At 38.5% G+C, this 26,416-nt stretch overlaps 4 protein-coding genes and 1 long non-coding RNA gene across 9 annotated transcripts in view; 2 read left to right on the top strand and 3 right to left on the bottom strand.

Moving 5' to 3' along the window:
* The window catches only part of LOC139769507 (uncharacterized), a 31,691-nt gene extending 25,642 nt beyond the window's left edge, over positions 1 to 6,049 (top strand). Inside the window, exons 3-4 of the mRNA XM_071700635.1 lie at positions 1,671 to 1,956; positions 2,135 to 6,049. Coding sequence (XP_071556736.1) covers positions 1,671 to 1,956; positions 2,135 to 2,263 — 415 coding nt within the window. The 3' untranslated portion in view covers positions 2,264 to 6,049. The remainder of the gene's footprint in view (positions 1 to 1,670; positions 1,957 to 2,134) is intronic.
* Positions 6,050 to 9,674: 3,625 nt separating this feature from the next.
* On the top strand, positions 9,675 to 15,912 carry LOC139769508 (uncharacterized). The gene is made up of 3 exons (XM_071700636.1): positions 9,675 to 11,613; positions 14,644 to 14,927; positions 15,561 to 15,912. The coding sequence occupies exons 1-3, from the start codon at positions 11,572 to 11,574 to the stop codon at positions 15,769 to 15,771; spliced, it is 537 nt and encodes a 178-aa protein (XP_071556737.1). The 5' UTR covers positions 9,675 to 11,571; the 3' UTR covers positions 15,772 to 15,912.
* A 1,325-nt stretch (positions 15,913 to 17,237) lies between these two features.
* LOC139769526 (5-hydroxyisourate hydrolase 2-like) lies at positions 17,238 to 17,885 on the bottom strand. The gene is made up of 2 exons (XM_071700649.1): positions 17,743 to 17,885; positions 17,238 to 17,463 (listed from the first exon to the last, which is right to left on the bottom strand). Exons 1-2 carry the CDS (start codon positions 17,883 to 17,885, stop codon positions 17,238 to 17,240), a joined length of 369 nt encoding a protein of 122 aa, XP_071556750.1.
* A 527-nt stretch (positions 17,886 to 18,412) lies between these two features.
* Positions 18,413 to 25,376, bottom strand: LOC139769505 (uncharacterized). 5 transcript variants are annotated; one of them, XM_071700633.1, is made up of 8 exons: positions 24,876 to 25,016; positions 22,174 to 22,257; positions 21,582 to 21,787; positions 20,848 to 21,063; positions 20,510 to 20,743; positions 19,933 to 20,337; positions 19,680 to 19,837; positions 18,413 to 19,384 (listed from the first exon to the last, which is right to left on the bottom strand). In XM_071700633.1, the coding sequence occupies exons 3-8, from the start codon at positions 21,681 to 21,683 to the stop codon at positions 19,159 to 19,161; spliced, it is 1,341 nt and encodes a 446-aa protein (XP_071556734.1). In that variant the 5' UTR covers positions 21,684 to 21,787; positions 22,174 to 22,257; positions 24,876 to 25,016; the 3' UTR covers positions 18,413 to 19,158. The 5 variants fall into 5 exon arrangements, with proteins under 5 accessions (XP_071556734.1, XP_071556729.1, XP_071556730.1 ...); XM_071700628.1 differs by lacking the exon at positions 22,174 to 22,257 and having other exon boundaries at positions 24,876 to 25,376; XM_071700629.1 differs by lacking the exon at positions 22,174 to 22,257 and having other exon boundaries at positions 20,543 to 20,743; positions 24,876 to 25,376.
* On the bottom strand, positions 23,219 to 24,869 carry LOC139769513 (uncharacterized). Its single transcript, XR_011717581.1, has 2 exons — positions 24,472 to 24,869; positions 23,219 to 23,589 (listed from the first exon to the last, which is right to left on the bottom strand). It is a non-coding gene; the product is annotated as an uncharacterized lncRNA (long non-coding RNA).
* Positions 25,377 to 26,416: the final 1,040 nt, after the last annotated feature.

The raw sequence follows: 26,416 nt of genomic DNA, 5'->3' as shown, positions 1-26,416 counted from the left end.
TCTTCCCGCGTATCTATATCCGCGCCGTGGAGACCTCGGCAGTCACCGATAGCGTGCGATTAACTTAAAGTACAATACACTGAGAAAAAAATTTTTCTGCATTTTAACAAATATTAATTTGCATACAACTGTGACTTCATTTACTGAAATGAAGAAAATTTTCCTTTTTATTAGTATATTTTTTTCTCGGTGAATACATATATACTAATAAAAAGGAAAATTTTCTTCATTTTAATAAATGGAGTCGCAGTTGTATGCAAACTAATATTTACTAAAATATAGAAATTTTTTTCAGTGTATTTTTGGATCTAAAGAGTCGAAGGATCCAAAAATTTCAGAGGAGATTTTTCGAGATGAAAAACTGCGTGCCTCCATGATAAATAACGTAGATATAGAAAAGTTGCAAAATAAATTTCTACGTGAAATAACAGATCTGTGGTGCTTATCAAAATAGATTTTATTTTTATAAATGTGAACTCGATTTATTAAATTATTATAACTTTTTGTCTTGCGCGTTGTAAGTGTTTAAATAATTATATTTAGACATTTTAATTGGATTTGTATTTCTGCCAAGTCAAGTAGCTTATTTTCCTGATTATAAAGATATAAGTAGGTCAATATCGATAATCTTGGTCTTACGCTCTGTTGCTTCAAGAGTTTTGCATTAAGCTGGCACTATATTAAGAAAGAAAATGCTTGAGTGCACAAAACTGACGCTTGGATGAATAAAACAGATATTAAGTTGAAACTGTACAAATTGCATAATTAAATCGTTTGCTTAATAACGTTAATTACTAATGCGTCGACAAAATTTACTATTGCATTAATATGTAATCTACTCAATTTTACATTTTTTTAAGTAATGGCCGTCAGTTTTACGCATCGAGGCAGTTTTATCCTCGTGTATATCAACGATCGCGCGATCTTTTACGCTATATGAAAGAATTATCTCGTGCTAGAAAGCATTTTCCATATAAAACGCAATTTTTATGCAGCGAGATCCATCATTAAGATATCATCCAGAAGCACGTGTTATTATTATCATCACATAGCACGATATTATCAAATATAGGACGATTCATAAGTGACATATAAGAAACATTAATAGTCGATTTCTTATTTCAATTTAAGGAAATTTTTTACGAAATTATATAAAATTCTTATTTATTTATTTATCTCGTATTCATGGAAGTAAACTATTTAAAACATAAAATCCAAATAGCACATATAGAGAATAAAGCGATAAAAAAGAAGATGCATAACAATAATATTCAATGAAGATGAAGATGTTCTCGCAAACTAGTAAACTTCACAAACTAAATCATCTCTTTGTTTTTCATTTAATTTGAAGTAAATCTTATTGTAACAAAAGTTTACATCTAGTTATATCAGATCAAGAAAGATGAAGATCTTTTCGCATTAAATTTACGAACGAAATTATAATAAATAATCTCTTTGGTTTTCATTTGATTTAAAGTAAATCCTATTTGAAAAGTTCAATTTTCGAGAGATACCGCGATATATTTAATATCAGCATCTGCAAGATTGCGATGGAAGCAATAATCCTCGGCAAGAATCGTTGTCCGAATAAGGAATCTCGTTTGAGATTCGCGAAATATAACGAGAGGAATTTTTCGCGCAAAACTAACCGCGGCTTTTTCTGATTTCAGTACGGACAGCGGCTGGGACAACCCGTTCAGGCCGGACGGTGATCTCTCTCGGGAAGCCGATGAGATCGTCGAGCTGATAAAGGGCGGGAAGCCGATCACGCCGACCCCGGGTCAAAACGCGCCGCCGTTGCCGGGATGCGATGGCAAATCCGGCGACTCCAGTACCAGTCCACTTCTCAAATCCGCGAATTGCCACGCCAATTCGTCGCCGAGGCCGGGCCAGGAGAATGGCAGCGCACACGGTGGCACTCCTTCCAAGACCGGCAATCAGCCTGTTAATGAAAAGGTAAATTGAAAAGGACACGTAACAACTTACTCCATTTTTTTGCTTCTAGTTTGATAGTGCCTATATTTAATGTTTGAAGGTCTACCAAATTGAACATTATTAAGGTAGACCGGTGGAGGGATCACAGAAGAAACGAGATAATTTTACTGTTTGTAGTGATGAAATGTATCTGGTTCAGGTCGGTGCGTCCCGGACCGCAACGGTGGAAGTCGCGAGGATGACGGCGCAGGGCCCGGGCGACGCATCACAGGTCGAGCACGTCACCCTGAAGAAGAAGCCTAAGTGCAAGTGCTGCGTGCTGCAGTAATGATCGCGCGACGAAGGTGGCGGGGACGCGCACGTGAGACGGACTCTCCTTCATTATCGGGAGCGTGACTTCAGCTTCGGGGCTACCAAAGAAGTCACGGCTGGGCAGCTCGAAGCATCGAGAGCGCATCGATGAAGAAGCGGCTCGAAGAGGATGCCGGAAACACAAGGAGAGCGCCGGCATCCTAAACACGCTCGGGGCCTGAGAGGAACAAGTCCAGAAGATGACTTCTTGGAGAGAGAGAGAGAAAAGAGAGTTTCGTCTTTGAAGAAACGTGGAGCGAAGTATTTGAAGCGAATGTGATTGCGAATAAGAGAGCGCTGTCAGATTGTTGAGAATCTGAAGAATGAAATGGAGTAAGTCGAACAAGATGTCAAAGAAGCTTCGTGTCTTTTAATCACGAAGAAATTCCGATGGGAAAAGAGGGCTTGATCAGAATACAAAGAAAATGAGGTAAGAGATTATCGATTCTTGTTGAGGAGATTGAAATCTCTCTTAAGATATTCTGGAACGTGAAGATTGAAGCTAACTCTTGCCGTGAAAGATTCAACTCTCACCAAGCTATCTCCGGTTTTCGAGCACAGGAAAGAAGGCGTCCACGTGGAAGACAAGAACGAGGAACGAATCGTCAGTGCGCGAACATTGAACCGCTTTTCGAGACAGTGATATTTTATGATGTTATTCATAAAATGTTCATTTTATGATACGAGAGACTAGAGCTAGGAAAGAAACGGGGGAAGAAAGAGAAAGAAAAAAGAAATCTATATATATATATTATACATACAAAACTATATTGTAGATACAGAATGGTAGCTGTATAGCTTATATGCTTTTACTATCGTGGTTAATTATCGTCAGGATTATCGTGATTTCAAGAATGCATCGTGCGCGTAGAGCGAGAACGAAAAAGAAAGAATGCGTGAGAGAAAGCGCGAATGTGCGAGAGAGAAAGAGAGAGAAAGGGAGAGATGACGATGAATGATATGACTATAAGGGGAAGAGTGTGTGCGACGAGGCATGTAAAGTTCCGCGGGACGTCATTCGTCCGTTAGATCTCGGTGCGAGCAGATACATCGCCGTTTCTGAGGAAGCTAACTCGGCAGCTTTGATCAATCTTTTCTTTAATGCACTGCGAAGGGTATTCGACGCGTCGAACAGCGCTGTATACGGAAAGAGTGTACCAGGATATACCGCGTACTCCGTTGCGTCTACGAATTTCTTGATCAATTTCGGGTCGATTTTAATCATTTTACTAACAACAAAATATGTCGTTTGTGATCAAGAAAGAGTACGCGGTTTTTGGCACACTTTGTATGATAGGTAAAGCGTTTTATTTCATTAAACGCATCGAAGAGTTCCGTAGGTAAAATTCTCTCTTCTTCCTCTTTTATATTTATTATTCCAGACAGAATTTTATTGTCTTAAAAAATTATTATTATTTTATTCCCTTATTTTTATTTTACTTCCGAAAATTTATATCTTAAAATTTTGACATACAGCGAGACCTTTGTATTCGTCAAGGTAAATAATAATAATAGAACAGGGGTCGGATATCCCTCTCCCATGAAAACAGGCGTAACGAGGCGTAAGTGGATGACCAAACAGGAAATGGTCTCAAATGCTGAAAAGTAATATAGCTAATAATATTGATCAGTAGAAGGTACTGGTTACCATCTACATTGGCTGCGTTTCGAAAATATAATGTTCAAATGATTAATTTTTTAAAAATGCATTTGATCGGTAGACGTAGAAGTATTTAAGATCGTTAATTGATAATTAACCATTGTGTCTTGACGTGTGATTGTAATAATCAATGAAGATGTCCGAAAACTAATGATTATGATGGATGCAATAATGCTATTCATTAGGGTTGCTTGTCGTGATTATAAATTATTATAAATTTTACTACATTTATATTTATTTTGTTTGTGTTATCGGGAATGACACAACGAGGAACGTTTCTTCTCGATTACTATTTCCCAAAATCTTTGATCTGGTCACACAACTAGTATCTAATGATAAGGCAGCTTGTTCCTAATTTTACCTGCGGAACTCCAAAGAAGAAAGGATTATTTTCGCGCGGGTATAAATAGCGCTTAATGCGTTAAACGCTATTGCTCTTACAAAGTTCGAGTCTTGAGAATCTTCACGCGTGTCTCTTTTAGAACATCGTTGGATCAGTTGTTGATTGCCCTCGAATCGGTAAGTCCGCCCTCAGTTTTGTCCGCCACAAAATGCGAAATTAATCCCGAATCTTTTTTTATAGCGATCGATATACATGTGAGATTTTCTATCGTAACAGATTATGCAAAGTATTCGATTTGATTGCGATTTTTTAGCAATTTTAGGAAAATTGAAAGGGAAGGCGAGAAGAAGTTATTCTTGCGGTTAATCATGGTGAATAAAATCGCGCCTTTTTGAACATGCCGAGGGTTCGATCTTGAGGCCTCGTCATGTTCGACCGAGTACCTAAGTGCATTTCGTTAATTATCATCATGAGCGCCGCTAGAATTGCCCATAGGGGCACGCATATGCAGGATTGTTGAAATATAAAATCTTTTCGTCACGATTATATATACATTTTATATATACAGTGCGTTTTATTATTGAACTGAAAGGAATTTCTTTCCTTGTTTTGTAACATTAATGGCATGGTGTCCGAAATTTTAAATTAAAAAATTTTAACTAAGCGTTTCTTCGCTTTCTTTTTCGCCTTTCTCCGGAAATTCGGATGAGCGTGCCCCCCCTGCCCTTTTCTCACGACGCTCATGATTTTTATGTACCTGCGTTAATGAGTTCCGCGTTCGATTAGGGCGAGCTGGGACAAAACAAACTATTAAAAACTCACGATTACGAGCCTTAAATTACATAATTTAAATTTACATTCTGGAAACACGGTAGAACAATTTTCAAATTAGTCACAGAATTGTTAAAATGCATAATTTAATCAGAGACACTTTACTAGCTCAGCTTGCTCTAATCGACAGCGAAAGCGGAAGGACGCGAGGTGCCGGGGGAAGAGGAACCGGATTATTCGGACGGTGTCGAAGATACTATTTTCCTAATTAACGAGCCGCTCGGAGGAGGAAATCCCGGCGCCTCCCCGCTTCCGCGCGGTGGCGATTTTTAATGGACGAAAACAATTTATTGTGCGAACTAGTCGAAGGTATCGGGAGGTGTTAACTCTTCGTGGCGGCGATCACATAAAATGTCTTTTGTATCATAATTGTTTTAAAGTTTCTAGTTGCATATATACATATATATACAAGGGATACATTACAAGAGGGAGAGAGTACTGCAAGTGGGAGAGTACCGGGCATCGTTGCATGCACAAAGCGCGAAGCTAAATCTGCTCGAAATCCTTTTAATTTTACATCGTAAAATATCGCCCCCTTTCTAAACGATATCAATAATTTATATCGAACGGTATTGATAATTCGATTTTAAGTCTCGTTAGAAGATAGTCGACGAACGTATGCAACGGAGTATATCTTTACTTTTCTTATTCTTTTATCTACTCTGACAATGTGCCCTTTCGCAAAAACTTGCGTTAATCCTCGTGAGGATCCGTAAGGGCTTCGACGGATCCGGAGATATTCAATATTTCGCGTGCCGCGAAGAGCCGATCGAGCGCAGTTTGCGCAGCGCAGTGCAAACGAGAGGAATCTGTAACGCGCATACCTACACACGAGAACCTCTTAACGTCTGTTCCCACGCAAAATGTTGACTCTGCTGAGCTTAAAGATATTAAACGAATATTAAATGTCTTGTTAAAAAAAAAAAGAACTGGCTTGTGAAGGATGTATTGACTGTGTGACAACGAGGCCTACGATGATGGATCCAGAATACCGTAAACATTAAGCACGATGATTAGAATTGAAATTCAAAATTTATGAATGAAAGAATCTAACTCCGCGCGAGTTTCGCTTATAGAGCAATTTGAATGGAAATTAAGTCACAAATTAGCATTCTTTTTGCTTTCCAGGCATACCATAGAGCGTGCAGAAATTTATGAGCTCGTTTTCGGATCTGTTCTCGTAGGTCAACGGCCTCCTAATGAAACGCCCGTCCCCATCTTGTCCCTTCGGTATTCCGCAAGAATCCAGAAAATGCGAAATAATAAATTACGAACTCAAGATGAGATGTGAACTCGACAAAAGACGAGCCATAAAAAGCAAATTATACTCCGTTAATAATTACTAACTTATGTTGATTGTAATATTTGTATTGCATAAGGCAAATTATTTATTGAGTATATGAAATAACCGATCAATTTAAAATACCTCTCGACACTATCTATCAAAGTGGCGACGACTTGGTAATTAACGGCCACTCTCGCTTGTAAATATCACGCACTGGCGAATGGCTTTCTACCGGACGGACGATTATCCTTTTAATATTCCAAGGAGTTTCATATTTGGCTTAAGAAAGAAATCGTGAAGTAGACCTCTTCGCGTACGAATTTTACACATTTAAATACGAACTTTGTGGAACATCGGTGAAAAGTACACGCTGCGATTATTAGTCGTATTATGTAATCGATTGTTTTCCCGCCGCAAATTTTTAACGTGCGTACGTAAGTAATTAGCGTTGAATTAATGAAACGTATAACTGCGAGTCGAATAGCGTGACGTGAAAAATTACCGATTAAGAAACTAAATGGTGCAGATTTATCATTTTCCGCCGCTTTTCTCGCGTCGACGTAGCCGACGCATTTATTATCGCGTATATATCCACTCGCGGCTCGTGATCCTTTCGCCGAGGCGATCCGAGCAGGCGATAATCAAGTGATGAAATCGTTAAGTCACCCGACGGGATTATGTTAATTGATATTGCAAACACAGGGTAGCGTCCTTACGTGATCCAGGTTCGTCCCAGATTTGCAGCGGGGATGCGCTTCTCACCGCGGACATTAACCGGCTCGATACTTGGCGCCTCGCCAATGATTGATTTGCCAGAGTGCAACGGCCTCAGATTTTCCATCGCCATGCAGTTTCCTCGCGATGCAATCTAGGAAAAACGACTGTTGGACTTTTTCCTCGTTATTTGTACTCTAAATTTTAAATTGATTCTTTATTGTTATCATTACCGGGCAAATATTAATTTTATGCCCTTCAACATTGTCGCGCCATCCATTTTTGGGTGATAGATGAGTTCGCAAGGACCTCGCCACCCACAAACAGTTTTATTTACTCACAATCAGTCAAAAGTGATATATAAGGATATTGATCAAAAGTAAAAAAAAGTAAAAAAATTATTTGTATAATATAATGCGTTTATTACAGCAAAAGAAATAAATCTATTATCTATTTTAGCGATCGACAATATGATTGGCTCTGCATACTTTACGTACGATCACGCACTTCTCTGCACGCTCATAATTAGCTTGACAGTCAAAGTGTTAATTAATTAAATTACCACTGTAATATCGTCGTACTTAGGCAACTAAAGTTACGTATAATTATAGGGAGATGAAGTAATACGCCATATCCTTTTTTTTAATTTAGAATGTTTAGTCATCTTTCTCGTGGGATGACAACCGTGAAAACCGTGATTTTGTCGTACCCATTAATTACCGTAAAACAAACTGCCGCCGCGGTTTATCGGTTGCCATTATCGGTTCGCAGGGAGTTGGCTGCCTATTTAGGATCGATACACGAAAGTATGTCAACTATAATCGCGGTCTCGCGATACTCACGTCGTCGCGCGTGCCCCCCCAGTGCACGCCGTTGCTCGTTTCATTCACGTTCCCCTCGATCATCCTCAACGACGCACTCGAGGCCTCGAGGCACCGTAACGACAGTTAAAAATAACGACGAGCGAACGCGGCAATTATTATCAGATCACGCGAAGGGCTCGCAGCCAGAGTAGCCTAGCTGACCCACAATTTCTAAATAAAGAAGTTATTTTATTTATTCGCCCTCCCCCTCCCCCCTCGAGTTATCATTCGCGTGAGACCAGATAATAAAATTTGGCAGGTGTTGTAGTTTTCCGAACAACGAACACGACACGTTCTAATTTCTCAAAAAAAAGATGAAAAGAGAATATTATAACGATATATCACAGATTTCGATAGGTTTCTCTGTTCTACAATTCTTCTATTAGATATATAGTATATATAAATTTATTGAATTAATCAATAATGATTAATGTCACTTGCTTTTTGTTATTATGATACATTTAGAAATTGCGCTGGACACAGACATTCTGGTTCTAATCCTCGCATCCAGGCATGTTCGGAACACTGGCATTTGAACACACGACGTGGGAAGAAAGAGACGGAGTTATGAAATCATAATAAATCGATGATTGAGTACGAAACGGTCAGTGTCGAAGGTGCTTTCGAGCTCTTGCACAAACATAAGCCGGCGGATGGAATCGGCTTCGGGCAATTTTTCGCACATTACGGCCTACGATAAAGATAAGGGGAGTTAATAAATCAACTCGCTCCGGGAGGATTGACGCTTAGACAAACCTTTAAACGTTGATTTTTATGAATGAAAAATAAGAAACGAATTGGGATATGAGATGCAAATTAGAATTTTCTTGCGATTCGCGATTTATTACGAATTATTTACACTGTGTACATATTTTACGAAAGAAGTAATATAAGATGAATTATAATTCATCCCGAGAGCGTTGTCGTTTAAAGAGCCTTTCGTCCGTCAACTTCTGACGACGCGTCAATAATAAAAGACCACACACAGATGAATGCAAATTAACATTTATGATTTATCCCGTGGACCGATTTTCGCTTCTTTCTATATCGCGAATTTTTTCATTGGAAATATTTTAGATTTTACCAAAGGTCAAGGGGTAAATCGGCATAATGCAATAATCGCGATACACACCGTAACTCGAGGCAAATTAAATGTTACTTTATTTATCTCGCCGCGATTGCGTGCGCCGGACTATAATTTTGCGCGTACGTCGTGCTCGCGTTGCGTAAGAATATTTTTGTACGTCTCCACGAGAGAGGAGGTGTATCGAACCTTTTGCCAAAGTTACGCAACATCGAGAGTGACGGCGTTTAGCGTTACGTTATATTACATTGAACGATCTAAAATGACGATCTTCCTGGTTGCAACATTTCCAGTCGAAAATTCGCGTTCGTCAATTAAGCCGGGCCGAGGGACAAGGTTTCATCACGTATTTGCCATGCACTCTTGACGTTTAACTTCTCTATTCACGCATTTCTCCCTCCGGGCATAATCCTCTATATCTCTATAATAATGACTCAATGGGTGACTCGATCGATTTGTTAAAGAGGACCTCGAGTCACTATAATAAATTAATTATGTTAATAAACCAAACGTTTTTAAGAAAAATTATTATTCGAATGTTATTTTTTATCGCACTGTATAAATTAATGTAATTAACTTATAATTATATTAATTTTATATTAATTTTACTTGAGTCACTATAAATTAATATAATTATAAATTAATTACATAAATTTATAGTGCGATATTAAAACCAAAAGCTTCCTCAGAATTCTTCCGCCATATCGAAAAAAAATAACATTTGAATAACAATTTTTCTTAAAAGCGCTCGGTTTTATTCTTATATTCGTGCGATCTCGAGCAGCTTTCTTCTCCGGTGTATGGAATACAATCTACGGGATCAACGTCGATCGAGGCGATCGCTACCGTTACTAGATCGCGGAATGTGGGTTCGGCAACCGCGGTGGCATCGCGACAGAAATAAAATGTCAACGGAGAAGCGTCCCATTAGGAGCTCGAACGCATCCTATTAAAGGTTCAAGAGATCGCATTGTTCGTTCGCGTGCCCTTAAACGAGCCAGATCGCGGGGTCGTCGTGACAACGGTGGCCTTTAAATCGGCGACAATAAATCCACGTGTCCCTCGTTCCTCGCGTGCCCGTGTGTGCCCCTATATTTGCACCGGTCTCGCTTCACGCATCCGTCCTCGTAACGTCACTTAACTCCACGACGAGCATAAAATCTCGGAAACCTGAGTCGCGTCGATAAACAGCGAAGTCGTTTGAACTAATCTTCACGAGTAATTCAATCCACAAAAAGGAATTTTCTTAATAAAATGGCAACTCCATCGAAGACGTCAATACACAGAAGAAGAAATGATGCTGTGTTTAATTACCTGACAACAGTCTAATTGAAAATAATTCTGTTAATTCAATAACAGTATTAATGAAGTAATATGTCATATGTTCTTGTTTTAATAAAATGTTATTTGTTTTATTAATATTGTTGTTAAATTAATAAAATTATTTTCAATTAGACTGCTGTTAGCTGATGCTGATAATTTGAGCTCTTAAATCCTTTCTTTCTCTTTAAATATGGCTGGTTCATCGATTATTTTATCATAATTAATATTGTTTGTATGTTTTACCGATAAGATAATTTATATTATAAATTTAAACTGTTGGTAAAGATTAGAGTAAAGATTTAAATTAGTGTATTAGACCTCTTTGCCCATTTTATAATTCAATTTGAAAAATTTAATTTTCTACCCTTCAGCTGCCTCTCGTCTCTGTTACGACATCCTGTGAGTTATTCCTATATATTCATTCCCGTAAATTCTCCCCGTTTTTACTTTAAGTAAGGTCAATTTCTCTTTAACGAAAACTCGCTGCGGATTTCAAATTACCAACGCTCTTGGTCCTCGTGATTGTACAGTGTGCCACGTATAAACGGTGCCTGTAAACATATTAGTGCGAATAAAGAAGCGTTAAGAATCACATATACGAAAGACTTAGACCAGTTGTTCCAACCTGTTGGTTATATGTCTTTCTTTTTCCTTCAAATTAGACAAAGATAGACATATGATTTAACTATCAGTTAGTTTACCAACAGATTGAAACAACCGGTCCTTAATCCTGCAGCTAATCTCTGTCTCCCTGATGTAAAAAAAGGAATCTGCCTGAAACATCACTTATTGTTCACGTATGGTTCACGTTCGGTTTGTGGTCAGCATACCATCCACGGTTTCCAGAACAACGTTCCCGAACTCCTTATACATTCACATACACGCGAAATATACGATGGGCCGCGTCGCGAGTCGCGAGCAAACGGTAGCCGCTCGCGCGGATCGTCTCCTCTAGGCGATGATCAGAGGGGGAAGAGCGCCTGATCCGTCGTCGTTCACGGGGGTATATATAAGAACGGGGGCTCGCAGGACCACGGACCCGCCGACAGGACCCGATACCAGTCCCGGTGTGACACAGGGGTGCCCGCGATACCGAGCTAGGCGCTCCCGAGCCGCGCGCCGGGTGACGCAGTGCGAAGTGTCCTCGCTCGTCGTGTACATCCTCGTTATCGTCGTCATAAAATGACAGCCACGATGGGTCATCGTGGGATTATACACTCGCTGGTACGTCCCGCAGGAAGAAATTCTCTCGCGACGCGATAGGAAAAAATTATTTAAACCAATATCAATACCTTAAATTAATCCTATAGCTAGCCACACTTATTTTCAAGTCCTTAATTCGCCACACTCCAATCCGTGAGACCGTTCGACTTTGTCACATTGTCATTTTCATTCTAACTTAATATTTTTAAGCTTGTAATGTAGAAATTGGAAATACAGACTCTGAATAAGATGTTTATGAAGATGTTTATATCAAGTAAATAATTTGCGTTTAAACTGAACAATTATTACAAGGAAACTAAAAAATTGTTATTATGTAAAAAGTAGAAAACCGAAAAACGTTCAGCGGTCCACTGGACCGGAGTGTGGTGAGCTAGGGTTAAATAACATTTTGTTATTTTTAACTACCATGTGTGTCGATATTTTAACTCCATTGGTTTAGCTAAATTAACATTGTTTTAGTTAAATTAACGATATGTTGAGTAGGAGTAGTAGCGATCTATAAGAATAATTAAAACTGACTCAAACTGAGTATAATTTGACACTACGAATTTAACAGTGTGAAGAAAATCGAATTTACTCAGGGCCGAATTTACATTAATTAACATAAATTCGTGATTCATAAATTCATATCAATTAGCTTACATTTGACATATAAGCCAGACAAATTTAGAGATGTCACTTGTCAAACGTCATCATTCAACATATTATTATCTTTCTAACGGAGTTATACCAGTCATGAAAGCGATATTAATTTTGTAATTATTAAATTATTTCAATTATGATAACTTTCGATGGTTTCGACTATTATTGTTAATTTCCAATCGATCGCTTCAGATGTGAATAATTTTTCAAAGTTTATATTTTTCAATTTTTTTTAAATTTATTATTTTGTACGTGAAAGAAGCTTTATTCGTGCGCCAAACTCACAGGTTTGAATTAAAAGTCCGTCCGGCGAAAAAATAGGGAAACGCGTCGTCGTAAATTACTCTTCGGCGAAGTTCTCCATGAAAAACGCGGGAGGCGTGCTACCGACAATCCTTTCTCTCCTTCCCTTACGCAGATGCTGCGTGCCTTTCGCGGCTAACGCGAACAACGCGAATCATAAATTTCATGTGTGTACACACGTCGCAACTCACGTTGCGAAGCAACATTTTTGTGGAAAGGTATGCAGCCTCACTGTCTGAATTGTTTGCACTCGCGACATGTTCCAATAAATACGAAATAAAATAAAAATCTTATCGATATTTCTAAAGTCGCACGTGCGACGCGCGGTTTACGCCTGCAGGTTCATTTTAGCCGTCAAAGCATATCGTGTTAACGTCAGTAACAGCTTTATCAATCCTTTTTTAATATAAATTAACGCATCATGTAATCAGTTTAATCTCTACATAAATTATTAAATATGTCATTTTAATAAGTTAATAATTTATACGCTAATTATCGCGCCAATTACTAGTCTATGCATGTAATAGTTTAAACCGTAGATAAATTATTAAATACGTCAGTTTAATAAGTGTGCTAATATCGTGCCAATTATTAGTCAATCCAGCTCGATATTCCTAACGTACGTTAAATAATTTGTATTAAATCTTTGATTGCGCAAACAAACGGATTCTTTTCGCTACAACCTTTCCATTACATTTCCCTTTCGCGTCTACATTTCTCTCGTGCATCTCGGAGCCGATTAACGCCAGATTAACGACTCGCCTTGGATACTTTGAGGTACCAGCTCTGTTTCTCTCGCAGATGAAAGATACCGCCGCTGGGAAAGTATCGTCTCTGTCTCCGGCGCAATATACCTTCGCGGTATCAGGGGTTGAAAGTTCATCCTCGCGGCGCGCGATTCGCGAGATTCCCGTCGCGCCTTCGCAGATGACGGGGTCTAAGCGCGATATTGCGTCTTCGTAAACTCGCGGGGGCCGGTTATCGGGCCCCGAAGCGTTCAAAACGCGGGCCCGGCCGGCCGGTCCATCCATTAAGTAGAAAGTGTCCTTTTCCGAGGGGATCCACCTCCAACACGTCGCGTACGTACTTATATGTGCACGACGCGCGGCGATCCTCCAGCTGATTATCCAACGCGACGCGCGATGCGGTCGCGGGGTCATCCTCGGCAATATTCTCCGGTTATTCCTAGATAGATTCATTAATCCTCCCGGGCAATTTAAAGAGACAAGAGAAGGTGTTATTAATTTTCCAATTTATCAAAATCGATTTTTTAAGGCAGAAATCTCGGTAAATCTCGGAAAGGATTTTACAGTTTCGACGTGAAGCTTTTTTTCACGTGGAATCGTATAACTCTTCCGATTTATTACACGAGATTTATTACAAAACAATTAAGAGGAAAGGTAATAATTGTGAAATCATAAGGCAAAGCTATCTATTTTTCTCCTCGCTGAGTCAACGTATTTATCATTTTTCTTTTTTAGCATTTTTCTCGAATAATTGGCTATATCTTAGTCATTTTTTTTTTTTATATTAAGCTCTTTTCGAACTTTAATTACAGCTTGAAAAAAGTCAATACTTTTTGCAGCGCTAATTGCTCGTTAAATTAGTATTTCTTTAACCGAGCACTTCGTGCGATCGTAGTCGATTCATTACTGAAGAGATTGAAACAATTTGAAAGTCTGTTTAATATTTCCTAAGAAAAATGTATAATAAAGGTACAAAAAGAATGTTTTTACACAAGAGCAGTTCAAAACTCTTGCAATAATTTATTCTCTTCTTCTTTGTCTACTTCAAATTAAGAATACAAAGGGTGCTACCAGATGACAAATCAACTAAAAATTTAAAACAAAATTGTTTTGCTTATTTATCTTCTTCTAATCATTCGAAGCGAGAAAACTGTATGATCAATCTCTTTTTGCGGACATTTAGGCATATCCAATAATCATTTTATACAGCTCAAAACGTTGCAGGAAACAATGTACTTTTTTTTTACTTAAAAAACTGATTTTTTAAAATTTAAGTTTGGTCATTTTCAAGTGCACTCTCTCATTTAAGAGTCACCTGTGTAAAGAACAACTCCCGCAGATTTGGTGTTTGCTGTCGTTCCCGGCGTCCTTCGCCGAGAGGCTGTCCCCAGATCAGAAGGCACCGCTGTTCGCGCGCGGCTCCGGCGGCCTGATCCTGAAGCCGCCCTTCGAGGGCGAGCAGAGGGCGGCCGCGGGTCCGCCGACCTCCGCGAATGTCGTCAGCGAAGACGGCGTCCAGAGGGAGGAGATCGCCACCCTGAAGCTCGTGGACGGCGAGCTGGTCCGAGTGGTAGAGGGATCCTATTCTTACAAGAGTCCCGAAGGAATCCCCGTTTCCGTTCAGTGAGGACACAATCTTATTCTCTATGTTTCTTTCAACAACTGTAGTTTGCCATGTTTTCTGCAATTTTATTTCTAATCGTTCGAGTGTTATTGACATATGTTTAATCGCGTCCTCGAGAAAGTCAATTTTGCGCTTTATCGTTTCACAATTTCCATCAAGATTGAGATTGTTTTCTAGTTTTGCTGAATCTAAATTTGAAATCGGAGTCTTTCGAATTTCCATTATTCGCTTAAAAAGTTCAAGCTTGGATACGACTTCGGAAACAAGGCTGCAATCCACTTAGCACTTGGAATGCTTCGAAGCATTAGATTGAACAGTCAGGACAAAGAGATCTACGCTTCGAAGCATTTCTAGCACTAAGCATTTCTAGCGGACTGCAGAACGGGTCACAAATTCTATTAGAGTAATTTTCGAGTAAATCGATTAATCCCTTTCGGTCGTGTAAAGTGTGATCTGTGATTTTTAACTCGAAGAGATAGATATTGTAATTGCTTGATCTCAGATCTGGATTCAATAAAAAACGGTACAGCTCTCACGCGGTTTCAATAATGCCTTAGTTACAAGCGCGGTCCTTTTTTCCTGACGAGGAAGGAGACAAAGAGAATATAAAACGCAATCTTTGCATTCGCAAGCTACGTCGCGGACGAGAACGGGTATCGGGCTGGATTCAGAATAGGAGCTGCCGCGACCGGCGAGACGAAGGGGTCTCTCATTAGACCCTCAGGACCCTCCATCGGCCCCTCGGGACGCCAAATCGAATCCCACGTCGGACCCCCGGGACCAGGAAGTACATATCTGCCATCGAAGCCGGACGTCGATCGGAGTTATCTGCCGCCTCAATGATCTCGAAGGCTGGCGTGAACAGTGAACACGCTTTCCGTTTTGTCAGCACTGTGATCGGTGGATCAAGAGAGGCTAACGATTTTCTCTGTATAGAAATGTCGAGGCACAAGTAGCTTGAATTAATTAAAGAAAAAAAATTAATTCAAGCTGACTTAATTAAAGAAAACGGGATTTACAAAAAAGTGTACAGTAGAACCTCATATTTTGGCTAACTTCCGCTATTTGAGTCTTGAGTCTTGACGCTTGTGTATAGTTATCGAGATATTTAATTTAACAGTCTGTTAAATTAAATGAGAGAAAACGTAAACTTCAAAGTATTCGTTATATACATATTTCGTTTTTCCGAGAGTAACATTACACAAAGTACGGATACCAAAAGAACATATTTCCCGAGATAAAATAACTTGGTAAAGTAAGCTGTCGATACAATAGACATACATTTTTAAAATATGATCTTTCTCGTGCGAGTTTCTACAGTCGAGTTCCTCGAATCGTCGGCATCGATTGAATTCTCTATTCTTAATTTTCCCTTCGTTCCCCGCTCACATTTGCACGATATATATGTAGAATGGAAATTTTATGTCGCGTAATTATGTCCTCAGCCTCATTCGTGTCGACTTTTTCAATGTCATTGATTTATACCGCGATACTTGAATCTACAATAATAATGTATGACGCATGATCCGTCATTTAGCGAAAATAGAACTTCTATCATCTATATGAGATTTCTTACATACTTAATGTATAATAAATTCGTTGTAAATATATATTAAACGAGCACATTCAGCGGCAAATAACAACGACAAAATAACATCATATAAAATTAAATTTTCATATTTTAATTATATTTTTAATTTTTTAATTAGCGACTGTTTTCTTTTTATATTTTATAATTATTAGATTAGATTTGTTAGTGTAAGCAATCTTTAACGCAAAGTAGGTACGTAATTAACTCTTTCTTTGCAAATTGAAGATATTTATGGCCAGTTAAAAAAATTTAGTCAAAACTGGAATTTTTGAAATTATTAAGACGACCTTCTCATTAGATCTTCGATGCAAATTCGCGACAATCGAAAGAAAGTTTGCGATTCACCCGCGAACGTAAACTTCGAAATTTCGAGGATTAAGAAACTTTACGGTTCGCAAATTTTTTCATGATGAAAAGGTCAAGTTACAAGATATATTCGTCAATATTATCCTCTCTGATATCAAGTGTTCGATTTAACAAGGTAGATTCCTGACGACTGTGCTTGTCTCTTATTTTTTGCAACGTTTGCGCAACGAGGCTTCGTAAATTTGGCGTCATCAGTCACCTCAACTTATTCTCCTCTGTCCTCTCCCGCAATTCGATTGACATGTAGACACGCGTAGGCCACGAATAAAGTGCATTTTTTTCTAGCAAATCCCTCGGGCCGTTTTGTAACGTCCGTCGCCGCGCAAACGTGGCGAAATCGTCTTAACGGCGATTATGAGCCGCGATACGTGGTAAATCCGAAAGGATTCAGCAGCAGAGGAATGTGATAGTGCTCGCCGGGATTTTGCACATCGAACATCACGTCGATCATCGGGTACATGGAAGCGGTCGCGATTCGCCTGAAATAGTCGTTCACCCGAAACTCGATCTTGAATCTGCCGCAATTCCTTCGCTCGTCCTCCAACAGATCCCCGCAACGTCCGTTTGAGTCTGTCGTGCTGTGAAAAAAAATTAAAGATTAATGATGAATAAAAAAATATAATCAACTTTCCCGCTTATTCAAGCGAATCAAAATGTGTGTGCGAATGATATTGTCAGTACCAATGTATAAAAATAAAAGAACACATGATATTTATAATAAAAGTATGTATTGGCATGCAGAAGCATGCATGTACGCCTCTTTCTTTCTCTAAGAATTCTTGGGAGCTATGAAAGATGACGAAAAAATATAAAACATGTATATATAGGAAAAGTATGTGAGATAATACAAAATGCACCTTTCTTTGAGAAGAGTCCACTTGTCATTTTCAAACTTGTACAGACACACGGGCAAGCCATCAGCAGGCCGACCTCTGCTGGTATCCAAAACATGCGTAGTGATGCTTAATTTTTCATCGTTTAGATTTACAGAGGCACTCATCTGTCATACAAAAAGACACGAGAAACATAAATGTATTGCATAAACTATAATAGAAATTTATAATTCAAGTATGAATAAATCCAATCTTCGCTTTTAACAGTGGATTTCTATTACATTACGGGCTGATAATATTAGTTTGCTTAAATAATAACTTGTGTAGTCTATTTAAAAGAAGCTAAAATTTAGATAAATACTTAGATAATATTAACATATTTAGATAAATACAGTTTTTTTGTTAAACACTTCTAGATTCTGCATGTTTTAGTTAAGTTTCTTTAAAAACTATTCATTCTGTATCATATGTACATTCATATATATTTTTCGTATTATATATTACATTTTAATAACTTGACGAAACAATCTGATTTACTTCACTGTCACCACGCCCAGTATTCGCGTCGCGAACGTAACTGACATACCAACTGCGTTCGAATAGGTGCAGTTTCCAAGAGATTAGTCTGGATATAGATAGAACGGATTAAAGGTCAAGGAATGCAGGCAATGACTTAAAGATTGGTATTTATCTCTATAGTTCACACATTCATTAGAATTTAATAAAATCGTCTCTTTAAAAAATGTACATACATGGTTTTACATGTAAATCAACATGCACAAGCGAACACGCACAGACACACACACACATATATACACATACACATAATGCATACCAACGCAATGTTAAAGAAAAATAATTCTTAATGTGATACAAGAAAAAGCAAAATAATATACTTACATATACTTATAACCTACTAAACTAACATATTTGTTTACAACTATCGAATCATAGTTCTTTTAAAAATTTATTTCATTATATAAATCATTATCATCATTTAGCTTCATTATCAGTAAAGCGCGACATCAGATTTAGCTTGTGATAAAAATAATTCTGAATCTTTTATTATATCACGTAATCATTTTAACAGCTAACTCATTAATATAAACACATTTTACCGCCTCTGCAAAAGCATTAAAAATATTCTTATTTTCATGTCATTTATATTATGACCGTAATGACGAGAATTACTATTTATAATATAATCTAAAACGTAATTATATAATATATATAATTATAAAAATATAATATCTAATATACAATATTAATATAATTATATATGTTACGTATGTACATTATGTATCTATACATATACATTCTTATACTTGACTTTACAATATAAAAATAGCTGTTTTTAGCAATGTAATGTTCATGAAAATCGTAAGTATTTCCTCGCAACTATCTCTGTCACGAAGGAATTTATTCAATAGCACATTCTATTTATGTGCCACGATAGGTTGTATAACCAAATGGGCTCAATAAAAGAGGTATATGATAGTGACTGTTCGGGTTCTTTACGTCAAATACGATCTCAACGAACGGAAACATGGTGTCTATCCTTTTCAGCGTGAAATATTTGTCGACGTCGAAATGAATCTTATAACGTCCGATTGTACCGTTCAGCTTTTCCACCAAATCGCTACAATGACCCTCCGAATTTGTATTGCTGAAAAGAAAATTTTGTTTACCACACTTTTATTTCTGTGATAATCTATACTTATTTTAATATTTTTTAGGAAGGATTACAGTAACAGCATACTTAGAAATATATCAAAGAATATAATTGTATCAAATTGATATTTTTATAGTAAAAAAAGATTTGCCGTATTTGTTGAAAACAAAACTTATATAAGGTTTAAAATAGTAGTGTAGAAAATTAATAAGTCTGTCGAATCAAGCTATAAAGACTATATTAAAGGAAATAAAGAGTAATAATAATAACTAGTTGAAAAATCACATACCTCTCATTCAAGAAGGTCCATTTGCCGTCCAACAGTTTATACAAGCTAACTTGCAACCCACCAATTGGAATTCCCTTGATAGTATCCACAACATATGTGGAAATGCGCAATTTTTTCGATGCATGTTTTAAAGCTGACTGCTTTCCCGAAACAATAGCCTAGAATAAATAAAGACATCAATGAGTAGTCTTATTATACTTTTAACCATTTAGAAAACGGAGAATGGATAAAAAATTACGTAATTTTTTCTTACCTTCTTAGATGTTGATTTGGGGGTAGGCGATTGCTGATTGGCAGTCGGTTGCTTACTGGTGCTAGGAACAATCGGTGATTGATTGCCAGATACAGTTGTATCCACTTTGACTTTGTCTGGTTCGTTCACCGCAACGACCTTTTTTTGATCGGACAGCGTCAATGTCGCTGGGTTACCCTTAAGCTTGGTCAGTACGTACTGCGCGCCCGGTTGAAAAGTGGCACCGCCAGTTAATGTAAATGTTTTGTTACCACACATTAGAGTGATCTTTTGAGTCTTCAAATTCGCCGGCGCAATCGGCACAAAGTTAATCGTATTCTGAGTCGGCGCTGTGCTTGTCGAGGTGTTTGTCTGAAAAGTATTCAGTACCGGTATCGATGAAGTCACAACCAAATTTTTGTCCTGCTGTTAAACAATATTTTTTCTAAATTTAGCTAACAATATACGATTTTATATACAAAAGCTAATAATTTTCAGCATGAGATTTAACTGAACGATTTAACTAAACTTAAGATTGATTTTTAGTGTCAGTTTTAAGATGCTCATATTCGTCTATTGTTCAGAAATTGCCACTTACAAGGATTTTTCCATTCTGTGTGGCTTTGATTACCGTTTTCTCATCTTCGTCTAATTTCGATGTCTTCACGTCATCGTCGTCCACCGCCTCAGATAGACCAGATATATCATCGTTAGTTGATTCTGCCACCATCTCCATCTGTACATGCTCCTGATCTTCACTGTCCTCCTCAAGATATTCGTTGTGAACGTGAGCCATCGCCTCTGCCAAAGGATCTCGGCATTTTGACTGTGACTACATGATGAAAAATTATATAAAATTCGAAAAATTGACAGAAATCTCTGCTGAACAAGATTATTACTTTCTATTGCACGTGCATAATTTGTGGAATGAATTACCTCGGACGATAATTTGAGCTTCTTTATTACAGACGTAGAATCCTCATTGGATTGACTATTATCCATCTCTTTTTCTTCTTCCTGTCCTAGGCTGATGTCCTTTACATCTTCGAACTCCATTGGTTCTTCCTCATCTGATTCCAGTCTTTCAACAACATATTCGATATCGTCTTCATTGTCTTCGCCTAACTCCGTTTGAGAAGAATCATCCAAAGTCTAAAGAAAAATATTACATATATATACACAGGCACATACCCCTACATACATATATCAATAAATGTAATGTACATTTAATTTAATTTAATTTGTGTACATTTAAAATTACTTTCCTAAATAACATCGTTTGGTTGATTAAGAAATACTCAGTAATCATAGAACTCTCATTTACCCTCAACAATTTTAATTAATTATGTGATTAACTTCAAATAATCATAGACTGTTAAAATGTAACAAAATAAAAAAACCTATTATTTCACTGTATAAAGTTCTCGTTGTGTATTTTTTGTTTCTTTTGAAATCTTATGTAAGTTATCGTATTTCTATATATAGGATGTCCTATATTTCGTCCTTTTTAACGACACGCAGTTTTTATACCATAAGCCACAAAAGAATAAACTGTATTGACTGTGTTGTAACACATACGTTTTCTTAGCAAATATTTCCAGAATGAAAAATAATTTAACGAATATATAGAACATCTTATATAAGAAAATTGACGAGAAATATATGTTGACCTCGACTTCTTCCATGAGCCCCACTTCGGGTGCATCGGCTTCCGACTTCTGTACTTTTTTCTCCTCCAGCGCATACCCCAAAGCCGAGCGCTGATGTTTCATTGTGCATGTATGTTTCAGCAGCGACAAACGGTGGGCGTGCAGATTCTTCTTGCAGTACAGGCAGTAAGCACGAGTCGGTTGATATGGCACTGAAGTCAACCATCCTGCACACAAAAATATTTGTAGAGCTTATTCATTATTGATAGTTGGAAACCCACGTGTGGAATCATACAATAATAAATCTCTTTTTGTACTGCAAGTACCAAAGGGTGTTAGGGTGGACCTCGCCTTCACATAGAAAGTTGGAAACCCATATGTGGAACCACTTTACGTTAAAAATAATCCCTGTACTTTCAAGTAGAAGAAAATTAGAAGTGAGGTACATACAATGATCAATAAGACCCAATATTTTCGCTTAAATAAACCCCATCAAACTACTTGTCCAAATTATTACTATTACTTCAGTGAAAATTGCGAATTAAATAAATCAGATTAAATAAATCAGAACAAATTGAGATTAGTGTTCTACCTGAATGGAGAAAAGTCTCACCGTGAACACAGCGATGACAAACGCAGTGCACGAGCAGCGACGTGCGATTCGGTCCGATTTCCGAGCGTCACGGAAAGGAGACGACTGGCGACAGAGAAGTTCGAAATCGCGAATAGATTCTGAATGGGAAATGTGCGCGCTAAGTTCCGCGAACAAAAGGCGCCTTGCCTCCCAACCTCCTAGAAATTTTTCCCAGGCGAAATTGTCTTATTGTTAAAATCAAGACTTAAAAATAATAACGAGAGAAGCTTCTACGCGGCAGGGAGTGACTTTTCGCGCTGCTTTGCCGCGTTTTGTTGCTCCTTTAAATTGATAGGAGCGTAACGGACTTGGCGCTCTCGCTTGCTCTCGCTGTCAGCTGAGCGCTGCGACCGGTCGGGGTGGACGCGCGCGATTGGCGCACGTGAGTGAAGCGCGAGTGAATTTTTTTCGGTCTCACTAATTCCCCAACAATTAAGATTATTTTATTGGTCGAATACTGATTTTTAGTTCGTATTCTCAATCTCTGACACACAGTCTAAAGCCCGTATCACACTACATTGGAATTGGATTGAAATTTAATCGACCATAATTAAGCCGTGATCAGACCACGGATTGGGATTGAGATTGGATTGAAATTTGACCAATTAGAGCAAAGTTCACTAAACTTGAAAAGTTAGTTTTCTTTATTCTGATTGATTAAATTTCAATCCAATCTCAATCTCAATCCGTAGCCTGATCACGACTTAGGCCCAGTTCAACAGTGGCCAGTTAGCTTAACTAGTAGTTAACTCTCACTCTCCGTCTCTTTCTAACCTTTGAGGTTAGAAAGAGACAGAGAGTGAGAGTTAACTACTAGTTAAGCTAACTGGCCACTGTTGAACTGGCCCTTAATAATAAAGAAAAATAAAAACTAATTTCAAGTTTAGTGAACTTTGCTTTGTTTGATCACATTTCAGTCCTAATCCGTAGTCTGATACTGGGCTTAACGGGTTCAAGTATATTTTTCAGAATCTTAAAATTGTCTTGGCGTCTATTTATGAAGGTTTATAAATATATTTATAAGTTTAACATGATTATATTATAATTTATTATATATACAATTTATATATGTTTCTATTCCAATAGTAATATTATCTAATAGTAATAGTTTAAACAATTAAATGTCGTATAAGGTAGACAAATTTGCCGGTAATTTTCTAGCGCCGAAAGCTTTAGGAAATATTAGTATTGTCAAAGTTTCATCGGTGTCTTCTCAAAATTCTTTCTTGCTCTTCAAACTATCAATTCGTTACTCTTATCTTCAACGTAGTTTCCCGACAAAAGTACTTCCCGTACAATCGGTGGGACGAAAAGATTATAGATACTGCGTTACCTTTTGATTTTCGTCTACCCCGTCGGATCTTCTCTCATGTATTTTTTTAGAAAAAGATACACCTGCGTGATAAAATAATTACTCCATTACGACATTTTACAAGATTTATTTGAAACAAAAGCGGTTCACATTTCGCAAATGCGATCAGTTCTTTTAAGTTACCAGTTCGATAAACCATAAACCGATATCAATAAACTATAAGTCACTGGCCTAGTTTACACCGTGCGACCTGATCGCGACCTGACCTATGTCCTGACCTAAAATAGGCTTCTAAATAAAACGTTCACACCATGTAGACCTATGATACTTTTGGGTCGAATATAGGTAAAAAGGTCGCAACTGTTTACATCGTCGCGACCTATCGTGTTTGGGTTGAATATAAGGTATAGGTCGCGGCCTAAACACACGGTGTAAACTAGGCCACTATCTAGACAGAAATTCCATACTGAAATTCTACTATATTGGAATGTGAACTGCCATATTTATAAGAGACGGATTAATTAGGGACTATTTCTGTCTCTGTTCAGCGAATTTTGATTGGTCAATGGTTTTCTATTGTTCCCGAAAGTACAAAAGCAACAGAAAAGAACCGGCCGGTTATAGTTCTCTATCTCTTTTGTCCCGTTTTCTTCTAGAGTATAATTCACCGAATATCGATAATTCGTAACGCTTTCTATTCGTATATGACTTGCAGGAAATAAAATATCATTGAAAATCCTGGCAGCTGGTACTAGAAGTCATCTCTTTGCGGTGAGCGCTTTCCATTTACAATTAGTGAGACAAGTCGACATAAACGTCGTTCTATCTTTCTCGACATTCAATAGATAACAAAAACAAGAACTATACTTGTGTCACTTGTGTCGCTTTGTGTCACTAAATGGAAAACACTCGGCGTAAATTCACAGGCGTCAGCTGGCGCCATCATCATCATAGTTGTAACATACTAAATATTCAATTCAACGTCCAACGGTCTCGCCTAAGACCATTCCTATTCTACTCCGAGGAGTCTCCAGTCTCCGTGGAGTAGCTCTTTTCAAACGGAGAACGGCTCCAAAAACGGAGCTCCGAGTTAGGCCGCCACAGAGTTTGCCAACGTGTCGACAATAATCCTAAACAACAACGGCCATCTCCCTTTACGTCGCAGTGTAAACGACGTCGATAAACCCAGGGAATCGATCAGCGGACTAGGGTGTGCGGAGAGTTGGTTCAAGAGCGGTTTTATCCGCGAGTTTACCCTAGAGCAACGTGAGGGGACCCTATGCGGAGCTGCTCGTGAACGGCGAACGGGGTAAGGAGGGAAAGGGAGAAAGAGAGAGATGGAGCGAGCGAGCGAGCGAGCGACACGTACCTTTGAAATCCGACATCTCTTCCCACTCCTTCCTGTAGCGCTGCGTATAGACCCGGGTCTTGGCGTGGCTGATCTTACCCGTCGGCGTGAGCCGCGGGGTCGACGACGGGCTCAGCAAGTTCCTACATATCACGGTCGGCTCGGCGGCGACGAGCGTGATGGTCTGCGACTGGTTCTCCATACCAGGCCAACCGCGTGGGTCCCGATTCTCCAGTATACGGAACCGCCGTGCACCGCGCCGGAGGCGCGTCTCAAAATCCCAGCGCAAAATCACTAGTTTTTTCTTCCCGCGCTGACCGAACCCACCTGGTGCGCGTAGGGAACCCGTGGAACGCGACGAGACGACGATCTGTAGGCCTCTCTCCCGCGCCTAGTATTCTCGCCTAGTCTAATCTAACTCCCTAGCGTAATGGCGGCCGAGAGAGCTACTCCGCGCCTCCGCGGTGACTCCGCTAGTCCGCTCCTCCGCTTTTATCCCCACTATAAGATGGCGGTCGAGATGGCGGCGCGTCGCAGGGCTGTGCCTGGCGAGTGGCGACGGTGACCGGGGCGTCGCCCTCCAGATAGAACAAACTTATTCTATAAGTACTGGTCTACAACCTTGCTTTAAAGGATATTTAAGCTCTAAGCCGTAAGAAATTGACCAATTACAATAGAATTTGAGGAGAATATTCGACTGTGATTGGTCAATTTTTTACGGCTTAGATCTTAAATACCCTTTAAAGTAAGGTTGTAGACCAGCACTAAACATTTTATAAGCTCTTCAGTAAATATTTGAATATTCTAATACAAAGTATTTTCTAATAAAATATTTTATAAAAATATTCTAATAAAGTATTTTAATAAAATACTTTCTAATGAAATATTCCAATAAAGTAAAAAGAACGTTCTGTAAAATCTTGGTCGGTATCGATTCACCGTGACCCTCTGCTTCCGCCTACGTCCCTGGCGGATGCGCGTGAGACGCGGTTCTTTGTCGATATGCATAATGCGCACGCAACCGTCAGTGACGGCGATCGTAAAGACCCGCGTAAAGACCCGCAAGACCCTCGAGGAACGCGTGGAACTTTCTAGTTCGTAAAATTAGGGACGGGATATTTCCTACGTCATTGTGTACCAATTGCATTCGCGACGACAAGAAATCGGTCTCGGGAAATAATCTCCGCCTGGCGGTCTCGAGGTATTCGCTTGGCAGACGCCTACCGCCATCTGGAGACTTTCGAAGCTGTTTTCGAAACGTTAACGTTTTCTCTAGCTGGAGTCTTCCTTTTTTCTTTTTCTTTTTATACTAGAAACAATTCTAGTCACAAAATCTGGAAAGTTAATAAGCATCAGTTTAAAAGCATTATTTAAAAAAATAGATTATTTCTTATTTCAAGCTACATAAAATGATCTTTTTATATCTAAAAAACGTTGTTGTACATAAAGTCATTAAATTATATTATTTATGCTTCCAGTATAAATCCTGACGGAAAAATTTGTACCAAATACAATACGTTAAAAAAACACACAAAATCGTACTCTATAAGTACAGATTACAC

Source organism: Temnothorax nylanderi, unplaced genomic scaffold, assembly GCF_030848795.1.
Source record: "Temnothorax nylanderi isolate EJ_2023f unplaced genomic scaffold, tnyl_v1.0 TNYL_tig0022_pilon, whole genome shotgun sequence".
In the NCBI taxonomy this organism is placed as follows: Eukaryota; Metazoa; Arthropoda; class Insecta; order Hymenoptera; family Formicidae; genus Temnothorax; species Temnothorax nylanderi.
Note: the sequence above shows the minus strand (reverse complement) of the source record. Positions and strands in the feature narration are given on the sequence as shown.

Bases quoted from the DNA above. Each gene is read 5' to 3' on its own strand.
- LOC139769508 (XM_071700636.1), top strand. From the start codon at position 11,572: ATGACAGCCACGATGGGTCATCGTGGGATTATACACTCGCTG. The intron at 11,614-14,643 runs GTACGTCCCGCA...CAACTCCCGCAG, and splicing joins GTGGGATTATACACTCGCTG to ATTTGGTGTTTGCTGTCGTT. The intron at 14,928-15,560 runs GTGAGGACACAA...TGCATTCGCAAG, and splicing joins GGAATCCCCGTTTCCGTTCA to CTACGTCGCGGACGAGAACG.
- LOC139769526 (XM_071700649.1), bottom strand. From the start codon at position 17,885: ATGAGTGCCTCTGTAAATCTAAACGATGAAAAATTAAGCATCACTACG. The intron at 17,464-17,742 runs GTGCATTTTGTA...TTTTTTTCACAG, and splicing joins TGGACTCTTCTCAAAGAAAG to CACGACAGACTCAAACGGAC.
- LOC139769505 (XM_071700628.1), bottom strand. From the start codon at position 25,056: ATGGAGAACCAGTCGCAGACCATCACGCTCGTCGCCGCCGAGCCGACC. The intron at 21,064-21,581 runs GTCAACATATAT...ATTTTTCTTTAG, and splicing joins GGCTCATGGAAGAAGTCGAG to ACTTTGGATGATTCTTCTCA. The intron at 20,744-20,847 runs GTAATTCATTCC...TTCATCATGTAG, and splicing joins AGCTCAAATTATCGTCCGAG to TCACAGTCAAAATGCCGAGA.